Source organism: Labrus mixtus, chromosome 5, assembly GCF_963584025.1.
Source record: "Labrus mixtus chromosome 5, fLabMix1.1, whole genome shotgun sequence".
NCBI lineage: Eukaryota > Metazoa > Chordata > Actinopteri > Labriformes > Labridae > Labrus > Labrus mixtus.
In genome coordinates, this window is record NC_083616.1 from 26874692 (window position 1) to 26897285 (window position 22594).

Sequence of the window (22594 nt, forward strand, 5' to 3'; positions counted from 1 at the left end):
ACATGAGAGAAGTGGCTACAGTTTGTTGTGGTCGCCTTTCCTCTCTATACCGTCGAAGTTTTCCTCCGCTTGAATAACAAATGTAGCGTTTTTATTCTTTAAATAAGCGACCGGATACTAATTCTGTTTTTTTGGGGGGTGGTGGGTTTCTCTAGCCTTTTCGTTGTTTTTTTGTGGTGGGTTACACCTGTGCAGGGATGAGTTCACAGCACCTGAAGTAGCAGCACAAGTCCATTACATGGGTATGTTTCATCACATGAGAGCTCGTGTTATTCCTTCATATTCCTATGGTGGAGTTGATGATTTAAATCTGTGTTAGAGGTGTTAATAATAATCTGCAGGTACAGCCCGCTTCTTTCTTCTTTGACCCACTTAGGGTCGTGATCTACCTTTAGGAGTCTGAAGATCCACGGAGAGAACAATGATCTACGTTATCATGGGAGTGTCGGGCTGTGGGAAGTAAGTGTAGCCTGTTGAGAGGACACACACATTCACAGCTTCACAAGGTTGCATTCAATATAGAAGCACACTAAAGTCATCTCAGTAAAACAAACAATGCAACAGTTTTACCTATAGCAGTTCATTACAGGTGAGCTTAACGTGGGCTTTACATTGTGGATTGTTAGGATTCATTTAGTCACATGATGAAAAAAAAGCTGTGTAGGAGCTTTGGAGGGGACAAGGTGAAAGTTTATTCGCTGTTATTGTTACATTACATAACAGGTTACAGTACACCTGTCAGGTATGAGGCCAGCGCTTCATAATGCCAACTGTAGGACTGTGCAAAAACAACTGCTGTAGACTTGGTTAATCCACTCCAGGTGTGTGCAGACTGCACTGGTTTATGCACGTGTCATTAGGTATGTTTAAGTACACTCTTACCCTTTCTTTCTCCATGAATCTACTTTCACTTCTAACACTTAAGTCTTTTGAAGATGTCATATTCAGTCGTTACTTGACTAAAGGTAACGTGCCGAGGAAAAACGCAGAGAAAGCCCAAAATGTAACAACGACCCGAAATGTTGTAAAGAAAATATATATAATAAAACCTGAAATGTAATAACTGGTCGATAATGTATCAGGATGCTGAGCCCAAAACTTAACAACTTTCTGCCTAAATATTTTTCTCCTAATAGTGTAATAACTTTATTACATCATAGTGAGTTAATCATTTCTGGATTAAAGGCTTTATTGATTCAATGTGTAGTATCATACACAAATATATGTATATTTTAACATATCATTCAAGGACAGTTTTAATTCATTATCTAAATATTTAGTTTAAAATACTTTTAGTCTTGTGCTGCCAATTATTTATTTATTAATTTAATACTTTTGGTTTCAAGGAGAGCGAGTGAGGTCAACATGCATTTCATTACACTGACTGTGATACACTCTTTAATATGTTTGACAAATTAATTGTGTTGTTAAATTTACGCCTCGTCTTTTTCCTTGAACAGAAGTAGTTTCGGGGCCTTCCTATCAGAAAAGGTAAGTGGATCCACTCACTTCTCCACATATACAAACACTCTGAAACCCCAGTCCTCCATCATGTTTTTGCACACAGAAAATCTTAACACTCAATATTTATATTTGTTTGTGTGCATGTGTGTGCGTGCGTGCGTGCGTGCGTGCGTGCGTGCGTGCGTGCGTGTGTGCTTGTGTGTGTCGACTCTTCAGCTGGGCTGGCCCTTACATGAAGGAGATGACTTCCATCCACAGGAGAACATTGACAAGATGGCTCGTGGTGAACCATTGACAGACCAGGTCAGCCTGTGTGCGTGTGTGTGTGTGTGCGTGTGCGTGTGCGTGTGCGTGTGTGTGTGTGTGTGTGTGTGTGTGTGTGTGTGTGTGTGTGTGTGTTCTTGTGTGTGTCGACTCTTCAGCTGGGCTGGCCCTTACATGAAGGAGATGACTTCCATCCACAGGAGAACATTGACAAGATGGCTCGTGGTGAACCATTGACAGACCAGGTCAGCCTGTGTGTGTGTGTGTGTGTGTGTGTGTGCGTGTGTGTGTGCGTGTGTGTGTGTGTGTGTGTGTGTGTGTGTGTGTGTGTGTGTGTGTGTGTGTGTGTGTGTGTGTGTGTGTGTGTCTGTCTGTGTGTCTGTGTCTGTGTGCGTCCATGGAGGTGTCTTGTCAGCTCAAATTGAATGTCAGTCATTGTTGGAGTAAGCCATTTGTCTCCTGTCATGGATATAAATCACTCTCTCAGACTTGCAGCCACGGAAACACAACAAGTGTCTGGAGCAGCTTCACAGGAGCAGACAGTGAAAGCAGAAGGGGAGGAAACTCACTTTTTTTACTGGTATTTATCGTTTGTTTTCGAGTCCTCCAAACAGTCGACTGGCTACCTGCCAAAGTTGAGTTTGCACACGCTTACAGGCAGAGCGAGCCCGGCCAACATTTGGCAGCAGATTGCCTTAAGCGCTGTTTGGTGACTGATGATAACCTCCCACTCAGAAATCAACTTTCAAACGAGGGGAGAATTAACCTGGGACGCTCTCTGTTTACTTCATCGGCATGTTTGGAAAATACTCAACAGTTGGCCTTTGAATGTATGATGAAGTGGAGCAGAAATGTACATCCGGGATTACTGTCAAAAATCCGCCTTTCATGTACTCCAGTTGAGGTGGTAAAACCCGAGTGGGCAGAGCGGGGTCCCCCTGTTTGACTCAGCTTAGCTCTTCATATTAAAGCCCCTGCAGGATGACTAAAGATGGGATTCCAGCTCAGTTGTAACCACATTTGGACAGACTCTACTTCTGATGGCAGTCTAATAGTGTGTTTATTCTGTTCTGTGTGTCTAACTCACCAGCCCAGCTGTATTAAAGGGCAAAGCCAGAATCTGCCGTCATGATTGTGACCCCAAAAGTGGGGCCAGTGCCTTCTCTTCTCAAACAACCAAAATGCTCAATTTAATGAGATGCATTCCCTCCTACACAGCCGTGTTTAAGGCTATATGTAAACTCCACCTTACACACGTTCAAAGAGATTTTTCTACTCACTGTTTTGCTGCCTGGCCCGAGTTAAGAAAAGGGATCATATCAGACTAACAATGTCTGCCTGATTAATGATAATGGTACCGTTAGTGTTGGTGTTGTTCAACACAGACTTAAAAAAGTCAGAGAAAATGTCGGTATGTCTGCTGCCCTAAAGCGACCAAAGATAATCTGTTCTTTATGTTTGAGAAATTATCGATGCCTCTTTCCTAAAGGAAGAATGTGCGACATTGTACACATAAAAACAGCAGAAATCAAGTCCTGTGTAAATGTTTCTCTGAGTCATTACTGTGGACAATGAGTGAGAAGCTTGAGTCCCGCCTGCTGTACTGTTGTCAGAGCCGTGTTTACATGGACGGGACGGTCCTGCATATAAAGCTGTTTTAGTCAAGGACTAGAGGAAAGAAGAATAACATACTCACTGATTATTTGGATGTCACGTAAGCGTCTTTCTGTGTCAATTTATGTGCAATATGAAGCCAAAGTGTGCTAACAGTAGCCTGCTAACACAACAATGCAGGACACAGGTGATTGCAGCTCGAGCAATGGACTACTTCCCCCCCGCTTGCGCTTTAGGGTGCTTAATTATGGTGTTTAAAGGTGTGTCGCTGGAGGAGAGCGGAGGCTTCAGAAAAGCGGAGGTGTCGCCAAACAGCAGTTTAATGCTGGGGCTTAAGGGCTACTGGATCGAAAAGTGGCACATTCTTCCTTTTAGAAGAAAACATAGATCATAACAGACTGTGAAGTAAATGTACAAATATGATTTTTAAAAATAGAGAGCAGCCCCATGTGAAGACTATGCGCTCCTCGAGTCGGGCGGCCTGAATTCAGATCCAGCATGTGGTTCCCAACTCTCTCTCTCTCTCTCTCTCTCTCTGATTTGCGACTCTATCCACTGTCAATGAAGGCTTAAAAAAGCCCCCAAATCCTAAAAGTAAAGAAATAACAAATAACCCATAGTTATTCCTTTCCTTTAGGACAGACTGCCCTGGCTCCTCAAACTACATGAAGTCATTGAGAGGTAAGGTTAAGCTAAACTTTCAGACGCACAGACTGTTATGCACACACGCACTGATGACTTAACCCACTTTTGTGAAGAAGAGGCTGATTGGTTTAGAGAGAGGGTGTGAGCCCAAGAGGAAAGCAGCGAGGTAAGAATACGCCGGCGTGAAATTGTCGGGAAAAGATCAAAAATATCACTGATGGTTTTGAAAATCGGGCTGAAAACCAGGCAGCGAGGAGAGACACTTTGGGAGAGTAAAGACAGATTAAGAGAGTGAGAGTGAAGAGACGAGGTGAGGGAGAGCTGAAAACTGAGCCGTCTCTTTCTTAAAGCGTCTGTGGCAACATCAAAGACTCTTCCTTCCACTCCTCCACACTCAGTCACAGTTACTTTTCTCCATCTGCCCATCTTGGCCTGCCTGCTTTTCTCTTAACCTACTTCTTCTGTTTAGCCACATTTCACCAGAGTTCATTTTAAGTTCGATAAGTTTTCCAACTTTTTGAAAAAAAAAATCAAAATAAAGTAAAAATCTGTGTGATGATCTACAGTTTTTTAAAGCTCCAGTGACTGATTTTCAGTTTGTCTTGATTTTGGCTCCCTCTTGTGTACACAGTATATATCTTATCTCTTTGCTGATTTTGGCAAAAAACTATTTAAATGTCTTACATTTACATCCAACTAATTCAACTTTAACTTCATTATTTTCTCGAAGGAAATTAGATCTGCAGCAGGCAACAAGACACGACAGGTACAGAAAAGATGACATGAGAAATACAGACGTAAACAGCACCACACTGGTCCAGAGGCTGAAACAGTTCAGACACACAGCATAGGAAAGTGAATTAGGTCAAATAAAGTGCTGTGTGTCGGTAAAATAAATAGTTCTAATGAATTATCAAGCTAAAATATGTAAGAGAACAACAAAAAATCTATTAAAGGCTTTATATGTGATTTTTTTTTGATCCAGCAGATGTCGCCCTTGAGCACCAGCATGAAACCAAAACAACTCGCGGTGCATTGTTGTGTTAGCATGCTAATGCTAGCGATCTTTATTATGCTCGTATCTTCACACTGCATGTAAATTTACCTGAAATGAGCGTGATCTAGAAACACAGTTAAGCAGTGAGTACAGTATGTTATTCTTCTTTTCTCTAGTCCCTCAATTAAACTACTTTTATACACGAGGGGAGGAGTCAGCCGCTGTCCGGGCGATGTAAACAAACTGAAGATAGGACTCTGAAAACATCACAGACAGTGGGACTCGGGTGTTACACCCATTGTAGACAGTCATTACTCACAGAGTTATTTTCAGAGGATATACATGATTTATATTACATTGAAGTGTGAAAATTAGCCAATCAGAATAAAGTAGGCTTGTAGGGAGGGGGGCCTTAAAGAGACAGCTCCTCAAATGACTTGTGTCAGACAGGAGCTGAACTGAGGGATTTCATAAATAAGGAGACGGTTGAATTGTAAATGCAGAGCTGCTTCAGATGTTTCACTGAGTTAAACTCAAAATGAGCTTTATACGGCTACTTGAATAATTTACTCCCCTCTGTGTGTGTTTTATGATCCCAGAGAAAGGTCTTCCAGCTGTGATGCCCTGGTGGTTTGCTCCGCCCTGAAGCATCTGTACAGACACATCCTGCTCCACGGCTCCAAAGCCCTCGCTTCTCCTTCCAGTCCGAACCGAGATATCCTTCGTCCAGCCACTCCCGATGTCTTTTTTATCTTTCTGCACGGTGACTTCGATCTGATTCATCAGAGGATGGTGGACCGGATGGGACATTACATGAAGGCCGACCTGCTGCGCTCCCAGTTTGATGTTTTAGAGCCTCCGCTGGAGGAGGAGAACTTTTTGACACTGGACATCCGTAGGAGCATCTCTGACATGGCCGTGGAGGTCGAGGCACACATCACGAGCCTCAGGTCGATTCCTTAAACAAAGCCACGGCAGCCGATCAGAGGCAATCATCAGTGTGTTCCTTTTTTAGAGATGCTGGTGGTGTGTTTGTTGGGATGTTTGTGAGACGGCCTGTGTAGATGGTTTGCATGAAATGTTATTTGGTTAATGAAATTTTAGTTAAAATAAATTCTTACAACCTTCATGAATTCCCCTTTGAATTATTTTTCTTTTGTCCCTACAACGAGGTAGACTTCTGTGGTTTTAAGTAGCGGTGGGAATCACTGGATAACTCACAATATTATATCCATCCATCCATTCATTATCTTTCCATTCTGTGTGACGGGGGGTTTGGAGCCGATCCCAGCTGTCATCGAGGTACACCTTATTTGCAGATGATCTTTTATTGTACATAACTAACTTTGATAATTCTGTACAGCATGTGCTTAATATCATCTCAGCAGATTCTCGGGTATCAGGTTATAAAATCAATCTAGGAAAAACAGAAATAACGGCAGTATGGGAAATCCAAAAACACATTACTGTGCCTAACATTCAACAAGCTTTAGGTGGACCACTAAAATTAAATATTTAAGTATGTGTCATTAATAAAAACAAGTGTCAGATATATCAAGATAATTATATTATATTAATAATAACATGAAATCTGACATGACAAAATGGCTAAATCTTCCTTTAAATTTCACAGGAAGAATTAATTCATTTAAAAAGATGTGGCTTCCTGTTACGTTCCCCAAGACGGCTATGGGGATGAGGGGAGTAACAATAAAATGAAACCCAGGGAAAAGTAGGAGGAACTAAATAAAAGCACATTTAACAATCATTTATTTACATGATCACAAAGTCTAAACAACCAAGAGCAAGCTTCTTTTTAAAAAACACAACTAAAGAGAAGCCTAACAGTCTTTAACAAAATACTTTAACCAAAACACACTTAGATGAACAATCTGCACAAAGTCTTTCCCACTGGAGAAACACCCTCCTTTATGAGTAGTCTCTGTCGTTTGATAACCTTTAGGCCTATTAGAGTTTTCAACTGGGTTAAGACATGCTACTTTGCATACATGCTCCTTGTATCCCTTTCTATACCACAGAAAAAAGGAGCAAGCGGAGGGAAGTTGCAGTAAAAGTAAGCTGCAGCACAAAGAAAAGTCATAATAGATTAGTTTTGGTGTGTTGTTTAAGCAATCTGAGATCAGGGAAGAATCCGGATAAGTTTTGGTTCAGAAAAATTCAACCATTAATTATTTTTAACTTTTTAATAGTGAAATGTTTTTTTTTTTTTTATCCATCTCTAACTTCTGTTTGGCCACGCAGGCTTAGGACAGTCTGTGCCTTTGAGTTATTTACTGAGATCACAAAGAGGCCGAAAAGGACTCTTTATCCCAGAATCCCCTGCGGTACTTCACACCTACGTGTGACGTAAAGGGGGGACTGGAACCTGAGGTAAACCCACAGGCAGCTCCAGTCTTTAAAAGCAATCACCAGGCATTGCTTCCTGCTCTTCAAGTGTGGTCTGCCGACACCAGAGGATACCCTCTCCAACAAGATGGACTCCAGCATTCGAGACAAAGCCTTTCCTCCTCTTGGCTTACATAGGTTAAACTCCAGAGCTGATCTCCTAGCTCAGTATAGGTAGCTCTTCACATGCTGAATTCAAGCATCAGAGGATTCAGCTGACTACTTCCATGGCATATTTTTAGGAGTTTTGGGCGCAATTAGATGCTATCAGGTTCGAGCAAAAAGAAGAGTTTCTTTCCTTAGATTTTTCGTAAGACGTCATTGAACGCAACTGGACAGGAGCGCTGAAGGAAGCCCACTGATCCCTGAATCCACAAGGACACATAAAGAACTCGGCTCCTGCAACCAGAAGACCCTATAGAGCAGCGCTCTGGTCGAAGATCTGAATCCCGCTACCCTCCTCCTACATCTGCCAAGAAGGAACCCTGCCTGAATCTGATGATTCAACATTCAACAGAGTGACGCTATAACCAGCTTTGCTACGATCACCAGGAGTTACCCCAAGTAAGAGCTTTGGTCTGGGAAGAAATAGTTTCAGAAATAGTTATGTTTCTTTTATAACCACTGAAAATTATGCATCATGTGACGAAGCCACATGGTTTTGTCTCTCTCCACCATCTTGTTTTCTCTCTCTCTCTCTCTCTCTCTCATCTACACACACACACACACATTTACACCTTCCACAAGCCTTGCTTGATAATGTTTGTTGCTTAGATTAGTTTATAATAGTTATTTGTTTGATTAAGTTCATTGATTTTTTTTGGTGTTGCTTTGTTTAAGTAAATTCTGTTATAATTTTAAGAGAGCAGTTGTTTGTGATTACTGGTGTATTTGCATTGTGATATAAGCTGGGTGCGAAGGCTTTGTGTAAGGATTTCACGCCTTCAATTTATTAAATATAGTTATTAATTATTAATAATATTAATAATTAAATAACTAATCTGAGACTGATTTGAGTGATATTTTGGTTATATTTCCCTGAGTACAGGGTGGTGCCCCAAAACGAGATTAAACATAGTTTAATGATATTTTATTTATATTATTAATAATTAAAAATAATTATTAAAGAATATAACCAAAGTTGACTTGATACAACCCCAACAGCAGTAATGGCGGCTTGTCAACTTCTGGTTTCCCCCGGATTGGTCTTTACATTCAAGTAAAGGGAGAGAATGCTGGTTTAGTTTGTGTTTTGTTTTGTTTTAAATGTGTGAACTGGCCCATTAAGATGGAATGTATCATGGTGACACATCAAAGAGCTTTGATCTGGATTCCAGAACTCTAAAAGTCTATAAGGTCTCCTGCTTTCAGCATTAGTCTGTAGGAAGCTTCTTGAATTACCAGAGAACACTTCTTAACTGTTGGTTTAATCCCAGCTACTTTTAATTCAGTATTAACAGTAAGGCAAAGTCTTTTCTTAAAGCTAAGAAAATGACCGACAACCGATCAGGCAAACATGTCACCTGGGCGAAAACAGGCTATTCTGAGACCTCAGATAGCTGGGAGATTTCAGAATGCTCTGAGGTGTCAGGATGTTTGGACGCAACGGACAGCGACATATCGGAGATATCAGATAGACCTGAGAAATCTCAGAGAATTACGAGACCTGATGGATGTGGCAGATCGGAGAGATCAGAGGTTGTTGAAGAAAAGATACCGACGAGATCTGAGGACTTGGAGTACTTGGAAAGCTTGGAGATATCAAATTTCTTGGATACTTCAAGATACTTGGACATATCGGAGATATCAGATAGAGCTGAGAAATCTCATAGATCTAAAAGACCAGATAGCCCTAAGAGATCTCAGAGAATTACGAGACCTGATGGATGTGGCAGATCGGAGAGATCAGAGGTTGTTGAAGAAAAGATACCGAAGAGATCCGAGAACTTGGAGAACTTGGAAAGCTTGGAGATATCAAATTTCTTGGATACTTCAAGATGCGTGGACATATCTGAGAAATCAGATGGATCTGAGAAATCTCATAGATCTAAAAGATCAGATAGCTCTAAGAGATCTCAGACAATTACGAGACCTGATGGATGTGGCAGATCGGAGAGATCAGAGGTTGTTGAAGAAAAGATACCAACGAGATCTGAGAACTTGGAGATGGACTGCTGGGAGGTATCAAATTTCTTGGATACATCAAGAGGCTTAGACATATCTGAGAAATCAGATGGATCTGAGAAATCTCATAGATCTAAAAGATCAGATAGCTCTAAGAGATCTCAGACAATTACGAGACCTGATGGATGTGGCAGATCGGAGAGATCAGAGGTTGTTGAAGAAAAGATACCAACGAGATCTGAGAACTTGGAGATGGACTGCTGGGAGGTATCAAATTTCTTGGATACATCAAGAGGCTCAGACATATCTGAGAAATCAGATGGATCTGAGAAATCTCATAGATCTAAAAGATCAGATAGATCTCAGATAATTACCAGATCTGATGGATCTGCCAGATCGGAGAGATCACAGCAATATGCTGATCTCCAAGATGATCTGAGGAAGAAGAAAAGAGACATAGTACCTCTTGAAAAAACCGCCAGATCTCATGAGAATAAAGCCCTGGAGGAGGAGCGAAAACAAAAAGAAGCGCTTTTAAAGGCTCTAGAGGAGGAGCAAGCTAACACACGCAGTTTCAGTGTTGAAATTGAGAGATTAAATGCCAAATTGGCTGATTATAAAAAGTCTCAGAAAGAACTGAAGTGGTCCAAGCAAAAACTGACAGACAAAGTCAGTGAAATGTGCTCTGAGCTCGAAGCCCAACTCGTCGAGCAGCACAAGAAAAGTCTTGAAAAAGACAAAGAAATAAAATCCCTGGATATCAATAATCAGAAATTCCTAGAACTAACTTCTGAGAATACCAGGCTGCAGGACGAACTTGAGGCTGCCCTGACCGAGTGCCGGCTTGCAAAGCTGGATAACAAGACCTGTGAATTGACCGCTGAGCTTGAACAGAAAAATACTGCGATTGAGAAGCTCACAGATCATCTGGAGCAATTGCAGAGTCTGCAAGAAGAATCAGAAAAGCGTGAGAAGGACAATTGTGCTGAAAACAAGCAACTAAGAAGACACATTGATGAGCAGAAGAACAAAATTCTGCAGAAAAACAAAGAAATCAAATCCCTACTCAACAATAATCAGAGTCTTGAAATTGAAATTAAAGGCAAGGACCACATTGTTTCCTCCCTGCAGGAGAAAGTGAACCAGCAGGCCTCCGACTTCAAAGAGGAACAAGCCAATAACTGTTCACTCTTGAAGGTAGTAGAATTTCTGACACAGAAAAGCCATGATCTGAATTCTGAGAACGAAACGCTGAAGATTGTCCTGGACGAGTGCCAGCTTGCACAAAAACAGCTTCAGGAAGACGGAGAACGTAGAAGATTTGAGGAGGAACTGATGAAGGCCAGGTATTCAGAAGCAAATGAAAAGATTCAGAGGCTAGAAGCAGAGCTCTCTGAGAAGACTCTGGCATTAGAAAAAAGCCTAAATATGGAAGAAGGGTTAAGGTCTTCCATCAAAATTCAACAGAAGCACTGTGAGGAGATGATTTTAAAAAGCCAGGCTGAGGTTGAATCTCTAAAACTCCAGACAACCCAGCTAAGAGAAGCCTCTGTGTCCTCAGAGTGTGTCATGTACAACGTGCAGACACTGAAGATGGAGAATGCAGATATCAGGCATAAATTCCAGGATGCAGAGAGAAAGTATGGCAAACTTAAGTCAAAGTATTGCTCCCTCTCTGAACGTTTTGCGGAGAAGAAGTCTTCCGTTGATATGCTGGAGCGCACAGTAGACGCACTCAATGCACATGAGCTGGAGAGCAAGAAAAGACGGACACAACTTGAAGACGCACTCACAAAGCAACAGACGAAGAACTCTGAGTTGCAGCAGAGAGTTGATCAAATTGCCTCTGAGAGAGAAAGGATCACCAGTGGAAAGCTTCAAGATGAGCTGAAGGACACTTTGAACAACTACATAAAGAGTGTGGAGGAGAAGCACGTGCTGGCCGTAGCTCTCCGGAAATCTGAGGAAAACTTCTCCAGGCTTCAAAAACAACAGCTGGAAGAGTCCAGACACGTCAAGTCCAAGCTCAACAAGCAAAGAGAAGACTATAAAGACTATAGACCTAGGAACCAGGCACCAACATTGGTGGAGAGTTGGTGTTGGTTACACTAACCCTGACTGTCATCAGCTGTTTACAACTCACAGTGCCCTTCAGGTCACTAGTGAAAGACTCAGCTTTGTATGAGGTTTCACAGAACCAGAATTCATCAATCATTCACAATAACTTTACCACAAAAAATATTACTAAATACTAATTACTAATAATTACAAAAATACTCCACCCTTAAGACCATGGAGTCCAAATTAATTTGACCCAAATTAGTCCAAATCAATTTGACCCAAATATGACACAAAGAGATGTACTTTTGTTCATGTCACCTCACTCTGTGTGTGGTAAAGATTCAAATAAAAAATAAAAAAATAAAATAAAAAATTGACCTGCCTCTTACTGGACAAGCTGGTTCATACCATAGATTGTGAATAAAAAAGAAAGATGAGGATTTCTAAAGTATAAAGAATGAACTCTAACATCAGATTTCACGCCATCATGGATGAGATTTTTTATTTATTTATTAAATGTGTTTAGTGTGTTTCAGCTGTTTTCTACTTGTACTTCTGGATTTACACGAGTGGTGCGCGGCAGCAGTGTGAAAATGGTCTTCTTGTATCATAACAACGGACTAGCGCCGCCTGCTGGCATGGAGAGTTGTTTCCTCTCACCCATGTGCAGAACGTATGTGCTGGTTGTCCGTTGGCTGTAGTCTTTGCACAAAGTGCAACTTTTTGGCCAAGCCAAAGGCGTCGTGAGTCACCACAGTCGGCCTTCGTTCAGCCATTAGTTCTTTGCCGTCTGCTTGGTGTGTCAGGGCCTTTATGTGTGTTAGTTAACCCTCTATTTATGTTTTTAGATACTTAGTTACCTTTGTGACACGGCTCCTTTAATTTCATTGTTAAATTATTATCCTGTTTTAATTCTCAAGATTAGTGAATTCAATGTAATGTTCCTTTAACTTTGTTATAGTATTATTCACTGTCAATGAATTTTGCCACAAAATACCCCACATCGCAGGCCTGGTCGAAGCTGCGGAGTCACCAGCGAGTACAGTTGAAGCTGGTTCACGTTGACCGTGCAGACATAACAGGTGGAAACTCACAGAGGCAGAGTTCAAGTCACTAGAGTCCCAGAAACGCACCTCGATGCTGGTGGGATAGACTCGGGCTAACGGCGAGCTGCTGGCGAGCTGCTGGCGAGCAGATGAGAAGCGGGTGGTGCCAAGAGTGTATGTCTGCACGCCTTCAATTTATTAAATATAGTTATTAATTATTAATAATATTAGTAATTAAATAACTAATCTGAGACTGATTTGAGTGATATTTTGGTTATATTTCCCTGAGTACAGGGTGGTGCCCCAAAACGAGATTAAACATAGTTTAATGATATTTTATTTATATTATTAATAATTAAAAATAATTATTAAAGAATATAACCAAAGTTGACTTGATACAACCCCAACAGCAGTAATGGCGGCTTGTCAACTTCTGGTTTCCCCCGGATTGGTCTTTACATTCAAGTAAAGGGAGAGAATGCTGGTTTTGTTTGTGTTTTGTTTTGTTTTAAATGTGTGAACTGGCCCATTAAGATGGAATGTATCATGATGACACATCAAAGAGCTTTGATCTGGATTCCAGAACTCTAAAAGTCTATAAGGTCTCCTGCTTTCAGCATTAGTCTGTAGGAAGCTTCTTGAATTACCAGAGAACACTTCTTAACTGTTGGTTTAATCCCAGCTACTTTTAATTCAGTATTAACAGTAAGGCAAAGTCTTTTCTTAAAGCTAAGAAAATGACCGACAACCGATCAGGCAAACATGTCACCTGGGCGAAAACAGGCTATTCTGAGACCTCAGATAGCTGGGAGATTTCAGAATGCTCTGAGGTGTCAGGATGTTTGGACGCAACGGACAGCGACATATCGGAGATATCAGATAGACCTGAGAAATCTCAGAGAATTACGAGACCTGATGGATGTGGCAGATCGGAGAGATCAGAGGTTGTTGAAGAAAAGATACCGACGAGATCTGAGGACTTGGAGTACTTGGAAAGCTTGGAGATATCAAATTTCTTGGATACTTCAAGATACTTGGACATATCGGAGATATCAGATAGAGCTGAGAAATCTCATAGATCTAAAAGACCAGATAGCCCTAAGAGATCTCAGAGAATTACGAGACCTGATGGATGTGGCAGATCGGAGAGATCAGAGGTTGTTGAAGAAAAGATACCGAAGAGATCCGAGAACTTGGAGAACTTGGAAAGCTTGGAGATATCAAATTTCTTGGATACTTCAAGATGCGTGGACATATCTGAGAAATCAGATGGATCTGAGAAATCTCATAGATCTAAAAGATCAGATAGCTCTAAGAGATCTCAGACAATTACGAGACCTGATGGATGTGGCAGATCGGAGAGATCAGAGGTTGTTGAAGAAAAGATACCAACGAGATCTGAGAACTTGGAGATGGACTGCTGGGAGGTATCAAATTTCTTGGATACATCAAGAGGCTTAGACATATCTGAGAAATCAGATGGATCTGAGAAATCTCATAGATCTAAAAGATCAGATAGCTCTAAGAGATCTCAGACAATTACGAGACCTGATGGATGTGGCAGATCGGAGAGATCAGAGGTTGTTGAAGAAAAGATACCAACGAGATCTGAGAACTTGGAGATGGACTGCTGGGAGGTATCAAATTTCTTGGATACATCAAGAGGCTCAGACATATCTGAGAAATCAGATGGATCTGAGAAATCTCATAGATCTAAAAGATCAGATAGATCTCAGATAATTACCAGATCTGATGGATCTGCCAGATCGGAGAGATCACAGCAATATGCTGATCTCCAAGATGATCTGAGGAAGAAGAAAAGAGACATAGTACCTCTTGAAAAAACCGCCAGATCTCATGAGAATAAAGCCCTGGAGGAGGAGCGAAAACAAAAAGAAGCGCTTTTAAAGGCTCTAGAGGAGGAGCAAGCTAACACACGCAGTTTCAGTGTTGAAATTGAGAGATTAAATGCCAAATTGGCTGATTATAAAAAGTCTCAGAAAGAACTGAAGTGGTCCAAGCAAAAACTGACAGACAAAGTCAGTGAAATGTGCTCTGAGCTCGAAGCCCAACTCGTCGAGCAGCACAAGAAAAGTCTTGAAAAAGACAAAGAAATAAAATCCCTGGATATCAATAATCAGAAATTCCTAGAACTAACTTCTGAGAATACCAGGCTGCAGGACGAACTTGAGGCTGCCCTGACCGAGTGCCGGCTTGCAAAGCTGGATAACAAGACCTGTGAATTGACCGCTGAGCTTGAACAGAAAAATACTGCGATTGAGAAGCTCACAGATTATCTGGAGCAATTGCAGAGTCTGCAAGAAGAATCAGAAAAGCGTGAGAAGGACAATTGTGCTGAAAACAAGCAACTAAGAAGACACATTGATGAGCAGAAGAACAAAATTCTGCAGAAAAACAAAGAAATCAAATCCCTACTCAACAATAATCAGAGTCTTGAAATTGAAATTAAAGGCAAGGACCACATTGTTTCCTCCCTGCAGGAGAAAGTGAACCAGCAGGCCTCCGACTTCAAAGAGGAACAAGCCAATAACTGTTCACTCTTGAAGGTAGTAGAATTTCTGACACAGAAAAGCCATGATCTGAATTCTGAGAACGAAACGCTGAAGATTGTCCTGGACGAGTGCCAGCTTGCACAAAAACAGCTTCAGGAAGACGGAGAACGTAGAAGATTTGAGGAGGAACTGATGAAGGCCAGGTATTCAGAAGCAAATGAAAAGATTCAGAGGCTAGAAGCAGAGCTCTCTGAGAAGACTCTGGCATTAGAAAAAAGCCTAAATATGGAAGAAGGGTTAAGGTCTTCCATCAAAATTCAACAGAAGCACTGTGAGGAGATGATTTTAAAAAGCCAGGCTGAGGTTGAATATCTAAAACTCCAGACAACCCAGCTAAGAGAAGCCTCTGTGTCCTCAGAGCGTGTCATGTACAACGTGCAGACACTGAAGATGGAGAATGCAGATATCAGGCATAAATTCCAGGATGCAGAGAGAAAGTATGGCAAACTTAAGTCAAAGTATTGCTCCCTCTCTGAACGTTTTGCGGAGAAGAAGTCTTCCGTTGATATGCTGGAGCGCACAGTAGACGCACTCAATGCACATGAGCTGGAGAGCAAGAAAAGACGGACACAACTTGAAGACGCACTCACAAAGCAACAGACGAAGAACTCTGAGTTGCAGCAGAGAGTTGATCAAATTGCCTCTGAGAGAGAAAGGATCACCAGTGGAAAGCTTCAAGATGAGCTGAAGGACACTTTGAACAAATACATAAAGAGTGTGGAGGAGAAGCACGTGCTGGCCGTAGCTCTCCGGAAATCTGAGGAAAACTTCTCCAGGCTTCAAAAACAACAGCTGGAAGAGTCCAGACACGTCGAGTCCATGCTCAACAAGCAAAGAGAAGACTATAAAGACTATAGACCTAGGAACCAGGCACCAACATTGGTGGAGAGTTGGTGTTGGTTACACTAACGCTGACTGTCATCAGCTGTTTACAACTCACAGTGCCCTTCAGGTCACAAGTGAAAGACTCAGCTTTGTATGAGGTTTCACAGAACCAGAATTCATCAATCATTCACAATAACTTTACCACAAAAAATATTACTAAATACTAATTACTAATAATTACAAAAATACTCCACCCTTAAGACCATGGAGTCCAAATTAATTTGACCCAAATTAGTCCAAATCAATTTGACCCAAATATGACACAAAGAGATGTACTTTTGTTCATGTCACCTCACTCTGTGTGTGGTAAAGATTCAAATAAAAAATAAAAAAATAAAATAAAAAATTGACCTGCCTCTTACTGGACAAGCTGGTTCATACCATAGATTGTGAATAAAAAAGAAAGATGAGGATTTCTAAAGTATAAAGAATGAACTCTAACATCAGATTTCACGCCATCATGGATGAGATTTTTTATTTATTTATTAAATGTGTTTAGTGTGTTTCAGCTGTTTTCTACTTGTACTTCTGGATTTACACGAGTGGTGCGCGGCAGCAGTGTGAAAATGGTCTTCTTGTATCATAACAACGGACTAGCGCCGCCTGCTGGCATGGAGAGTTGTTTCCTCTCACCCATGTGCAGAACGTATGTGCTGGTTGTCCGTTGGCTGTAGTCTTTGCACAAAGTGCAACTTTTTGGCCAAGCCAAAGGCGTCGTGAGTCACCACAGTCGGCCTTCGTTCAGCCATTAGTTCTTTGCCGTCTGCTTGGTGTGTCAGGGCCTTTATGTGTGTTAGTTAACCCTCTATTTATGTTTTTAGATACTTAGTTACCTTTGTGACACGGCTCCTTTAATTTCAATGTTAAATTATTATCCTGTTTTAATTCTCAAGATTAGTGAATTCAATGTAATGTTCCTTTAACTTTGTTATAGTATTATTCACTGTCAATGAATTTTGCCACAAAATACCCCACATCGCAGGCCTGGTCGAAGCTGTGGAGTCACGAGCGAGTACAGTTGAAGCCGGTTCACGTTGACCGTGCAGACATAACAGGTGGAAACTCACAGAGGCAGAGTTCAAGTCACTAGAGTCCCAGAAACGCACCTCGATGCTGGTGGGATAGACTCGGGCTAACGGCGAGCTGCTGGCGAGCTGCTGGCGAGCTGCTGGCGAGCAGATGAGAAGCGGGTGGTGCCAAGAGTGTATGTCTGCACGCCTTCAATTTATTAAATATAGTTATTAATTATTAATAATATTAGTAATTAAATAACTAATCTGAGACTGATTTGAGTGATATTTTGGTTATATTTCCCTGAGTACAGGGTGGTGCCCCAAAACGAGATTAAACATAGTTTAATGATATTTTATTTATATTATTAATAATTAGAAATAATTATTAAAGAATATAACCAAAGTTGACTTGATACAACCCCAACATTTCACTTGGCTCAGTAGATGTTGTTGTTTTTGTCAATAATTGTGCACTTTCTGGCTTCTCTTTGTCGGCAGGGTAACAAGAAAGGGAAGAAAGGCTCGGAAGTGGATCTATGAATGTTTCAGAAGTTAATGCAAAACGAATGAACGAACAAATGAAGAAAAACAATAATGATCACAAGCATGGTCCTCTTTCTTTATGTTTTTTTTTTTTTTTAGCTTGGACTTGATGTCAGCATAAAATGCATGCCCCTGTAATTATTAAAACACAAGTGATTTAGAAGACCAGAAGTTATGACAAGAGGTTTCTAAAATGTTAAAAGGTTGTCTTTGCTTACAATGCTGCCCTCTGCAGGCACAGGTGTGTCACTGCACGTGCAGCTGAGGGCTGTGTGCCTGACCTTTGTTTGGTTTCAACTCACAACTTACAGATGTGAAATTTATGTTTTTGTTCTCTTTTTGTCTTTCCAACTGTCAAGTAAATAAAATCATTTTTGAAAAACTGATTCCCACTTTGGTGTCCTCTTTGGACACCAAACGTGTTACCAGTTACAGTGTAATGTCGCCCCCTAGAGGCTGCAGAGTGCATCACATGTCTAATCTTCCCGGTTCAATGAGTGGCCTTTTTTGTCTTTGTCTGATTTTAAATGAATTTTAACCCCAAATTAAAAGTGAATCTTTGTTTAGTTGATGATAAAGACAGAGGTTAGTTTGACCTCTCCACCTTTTAGAGGAGAAAACTGTTTCTTTAAATCTCTGTCGCTTCAACGAGCCAAACTACTTTCTTCTTCTCCTCTTGTGTCTGCTCTCTTCTTCTTCTTTGTCGTCATCTTCCTGTTGTCCACACTTCCTTGCCGCTGAGGTGGAGGTCGGAGCAGGACGTTCATGAATGAGGACGGCGGTGGCTGTGGGGACGACTCAGTCTTATGGTGGAGTCTGGGCGTCAGGGACATCAGGTGGTAGTAGAGCCCGATCAACTCGCCTCCTGGACTTCTCACACACTGACGCCAGCGCCAAGGGTCATCGTCATGTTTTCAATCCTTTAAATGTTCAATAAGATAAAAAAATAAACTCTTTAAATGTTTTTATCTTGCATGAAAGATGTATTAACTTCTGAATAAACGTCTTTACTTTTCTGTGTGTGAAACGTTGGATGTCAGAACGTTACATGTGTGGACTCTTTCACTTCCATGAAATCTCTAAAAACTCTTCCAGCTTTGATGACTGATCATCTTTGAATCGCTCTCTTCCGATCTTCTTCTTTTCTGTTCATGCTCGCTGTGAAACACTTTGGTACAAAGCCTGTTTGTTTTTGACCTTTGACCTTCTAGTGTGTAACTGGTGATAATGTCAGTGAGCTCCTCCCCTGTTACTCTTCTTTCTTCCCCCCCCCCCGAGCAGAATAAGAGAACCTGTTTCTGGTTTCACATGTTAGAAATAAAGATGTAGAAATACTCAGTGAAGTTTGGTGTTTGGTCACTGACAGCGTCCAGAGAAGCTTCACTCTGACAGTTCAACATGAGGAGCAACAATAAGAACAAAAATACTCAACTGTGCAATCAAACTGTTGTTTTTTATTTATTGATTTTCTTTGTTGTTGCATTGTTGAAATAAGAGCTTTCTCCCTGAGGACGGATTCTCTCTCAGCTGCAGGAGGAAGTGTTAGAAGAGGTGACTGCAGCTTCAGCTCTCTCTTCTTCTCCTCCTGCAGGACGTCTGCTTGTCTCTGACGATGACCTTGATCATCACCATGGTAACACCTGCAATTTGATAAAGACTTTTAGAGTTTTCAGGACTTTTCAACTCCAGCAGAGTTCTTAGTGTGTGCATCAGAAAGGACTGCAGCTTCACACACTTACAGGAATTATCAGCTGGCTTTAAACACAGCAGATTGATTTTTATTTTTTTTAGTTTTGGATGTGATCTCTGAGGCCGTGAGAGCAACTTGTTACTTTTTCTCAGAGAAGATTTCAACATTCTGACAGTGAAGAGGGAGACAACAACAGGAAAGCAGCTTCAACAACTAGTTTAAGTTTTGTGAGATCATTTTAGGTCTAAATCAACTTACAGGTGGAGAAGATGAAACTCTTCAGGCAGTGCTGGGATCAGGAAGCTTCTCTCACTCCCTCTTGCCTGGTCCTTCCTGAATGGAATGATGGTGTTGGTGTCTCCAGCGCAGGAGGGTCTCTCACTCCCTCCTGCCTGGTCCTCACCCCTCCGCTCGTAGTCTTCACTGATCATGAAAGGGTGGATGTTGTACCCAAACGGAGGTCTCTCACTCCTCCGTTTGGTCCCTTTCATGATGGTGGGCGGCTCGATGTCTCCTGGAGAGGAAGGTCTCTCACCCCTTCCTCTGGACTTCTTCCAAGGCCTGGAAGAGTCCAGATCTCCAGGAGACAGAGCGTGGACCGTGGTCTTGCATCCAAATAAATTCAGGAACATACTTTCTAATGGCTTGCCAATGTCGATAAACTGCAGACACGAAGAAAAACAAACACACACACGGTGGTCATTTCTCAGAGAATCAGCGAGTTTTGAACACAGACTTTCACTGACTTTACTTTTTAACTCTTGAAAAACATTCTGGTTGTAATTGATTGATTGTAGTTATTTACGTGTCACGAGTGCCCAACCCTCACGGGTTCGTAAGACCCCAGATGTTCAGCTGCAGCGGTTCAACATTTCACAACATTACAAAGTGTCACCCCTTGGTCTCGTCCTGCCTTGGTCTTGGTCTTGTCTCGGTCTCCATCACTAAATGTCTTGGTCTTGTCTCTGTCTATTCCTGCCTTGGTCTTGGTCTTGGTCTTGACTCAGTCTTGATCCCTAAATGTCTTGGTCTTGTCCTGGTCTAGTCCTGCCTTGGTCTTGGTCTTGTCTCGGTCTCCATCACTAAATGTCTTGGTCTTGTCTCATTCTAGTCCTGCCTTGGTCTTGGTCTGGACTTGGTCTCGATCCCTAAATGTCTTGGTCTTGTCTGGGTCTCCATCCCTAAATGTCTTGGTCTTGTCTGGGTCTCCATCCCTAAATGTCTTGGTCTTGTCTCAGTCTAGTCCTGCCTTGGTCTTGGTCTCAATCCCTAAATGTCTTGCTCTTGTCTCGGTCTCTTCCTGCCTTGGTCTTGGTCTTGTCTGGGTCTCCATCCCTAAATGTCTTGGTCTTGTCTCAGTCTAGTCCTGCCTTGGTCTTGGTCTTGACTCGGTCTCGACTCCTAAATGAGAAGAAAAGCGCTGCACGTCCGTCCAGTCTCTTAACAGCCGCTGTATGACCGACACTGCTCCCTTACTTTTTACTGCATGTTTTATATTTGTGATCGTTTATTTCCCGATCAGACACGGAGCGAGGAGGATGTGAGTTAAAGACACGATCCGTAGGCGGCAAAACTACGAGAATATCGTTCATTTGGAAAAGAGCGTTTTTTGACGTAATGTTGATAACGTGATGAAAAATACGATCGCGAGTCCGTATATTGTGTTTTATTTTGAAATTGACCGGATGCTCTGTGCGTTTCCTTGTCTGACTTCCTGTCCGGGCTGTCATATTCTGTCCAGCTTGACGCGAACCTCCCGCACACTCCGGCGAAAATAGACTCGCTGCGTATTTGAAACGGAGCAGAGCGCAGTGCCGTCGATGGCACGCTCCGGAGACGGACCGCAGCGCGCGCTGTGTGAACACAATGATTGACTAGAGTGAGTGAACTCAATATCGTCGGTTGACGGCTTGCCAGAACAACCCCCACCCCACCACTACCCCCTCCCCACCGGATCGTGGGTTGGCGGCCTGCCAGAACAACCCCCCCACACCCCATCCCCTCCCCACCGGATTGCTGATGGACGGTCTACCTCCCCCCACCCCCTTGCTCTCTATCCCTCTTCCTGCATCTTATCCCATCTCTCCCCCTATCCCTTTCCAAGCCCGGCGCAGTCTAGGCCTGTGAAGACTGTTTCGTCATGAGCCGGGGATCCGGCCGAAGATTTCTGTCTTTTAATAAGGCAGTTTTTTCTTACCACTGTAACTTTTGCTGCTTTGCTAAAGTGCTCATGATGGATAGGCCGGATCTTTGTAACATAACAATGAGTAAGGTCTTTTACCTGCTTTTTGTAACATAACAATGAGTAAGGTCTTTTTACCTGCTCTTTTGTAATGTTAACAGACAAAGAGTAAGGTATTTTACCTGCTTCTTGTAAAGTGTCTCGAGATAACACTTGTTATGAGTTGACGCTATACAAATAAAAGTTGATTGATTGATTGATTGATTGATTGAAGGCTAAGTACAACGTAGTGCGCGGCACTGACGGACCGCGGCGCACGGTGTATGTGTGAATTGGGCTTAAGCCTTGACTGCGTCACGTGTGTGGTTAAGGAAACGTTGTTGTATGTACGCAAGGTAATTGATCCAATCTGTGTTTTTGTTTATGGTAACCCACCAGAAGAGAGAGGATTCAAAACCTGCTGCAATCTGGTTTCTGGCCTTAAATTGTTCAGGAACTCCACGAGGAACACCTATGGCGTCTATATAAATGTTACTGTGGTTGAAACCGGTGTCGAAGAGAGGAGCATCAGTGGTACTGCGCTTACTGCGCTTATTAGCTGTTTTATTCTCTGTTAAGTAAAGCAGCCTAATTGGAAGCAACAAATTGACCATGTTGACATGTGCACACCCAGTTTTGGGGTAAAAAAGATCTAAGTTTTTATACCACCGCACCACCACCAAACATCAGCAGTATGTAAGCAGTACTGAGTAATCCGTGTAGGTGTATTTACAATTGGTGGCACAGCCTACATGTACAGAGCCAATTGATCTACGATAACATTCAAAGGTGACATCAGTTGTTGTTGTTGAAGAAGAAGAACGGTGATCTGGACTCGGGTGCCGGGGAAAACAGATAATGTAACGTCTTGCACTTAGTAACAGGGGCAACCTTTTGGGTGAACAGCCAATGCATACAATGGGTACCTTCAGCGTCAGAGGTCAGATTTAGCGCAAATGGTACTAAAGTGAGGGTCAGACGGCTTTGTGCGCAGACATAACAGTCATGATTCAGAGTTTGCTGCGCTGTATGAGTCACCCATTGAAGC

The 22594-nt window shown here is 42.0% G+C and overlaps 1 protein-coding gene across 1 annotated transcript; it reads left to right on the forward strand.

Moving 5' to 3' along the window:
- Positions 1 to 6113, forward strand: LOC132974887 (probable gluconokinase). The gene is made up of 6 exons (XM_061039195.1): positions 1 to 242; positions 377 to 459; positions 1461 to 1491; positions 1681 to 1767; positions 3980 to 4023; positions 5584 to 6113. Exons 2-6 carry the CDS (start codon positions 422 to 424, stop codon positions 5945 to 5947), a joined length of 564 nt encoding a protein of 187 aa, XP_060895178.1. The 5' UTR covers positions 1 to 242; positions 377 to 421; the 3' UTR covers positions 5948 to 6113.
- The last annotated feature ends 16481 nt before the right edge of the window (positions 6114 to 22594 follow it).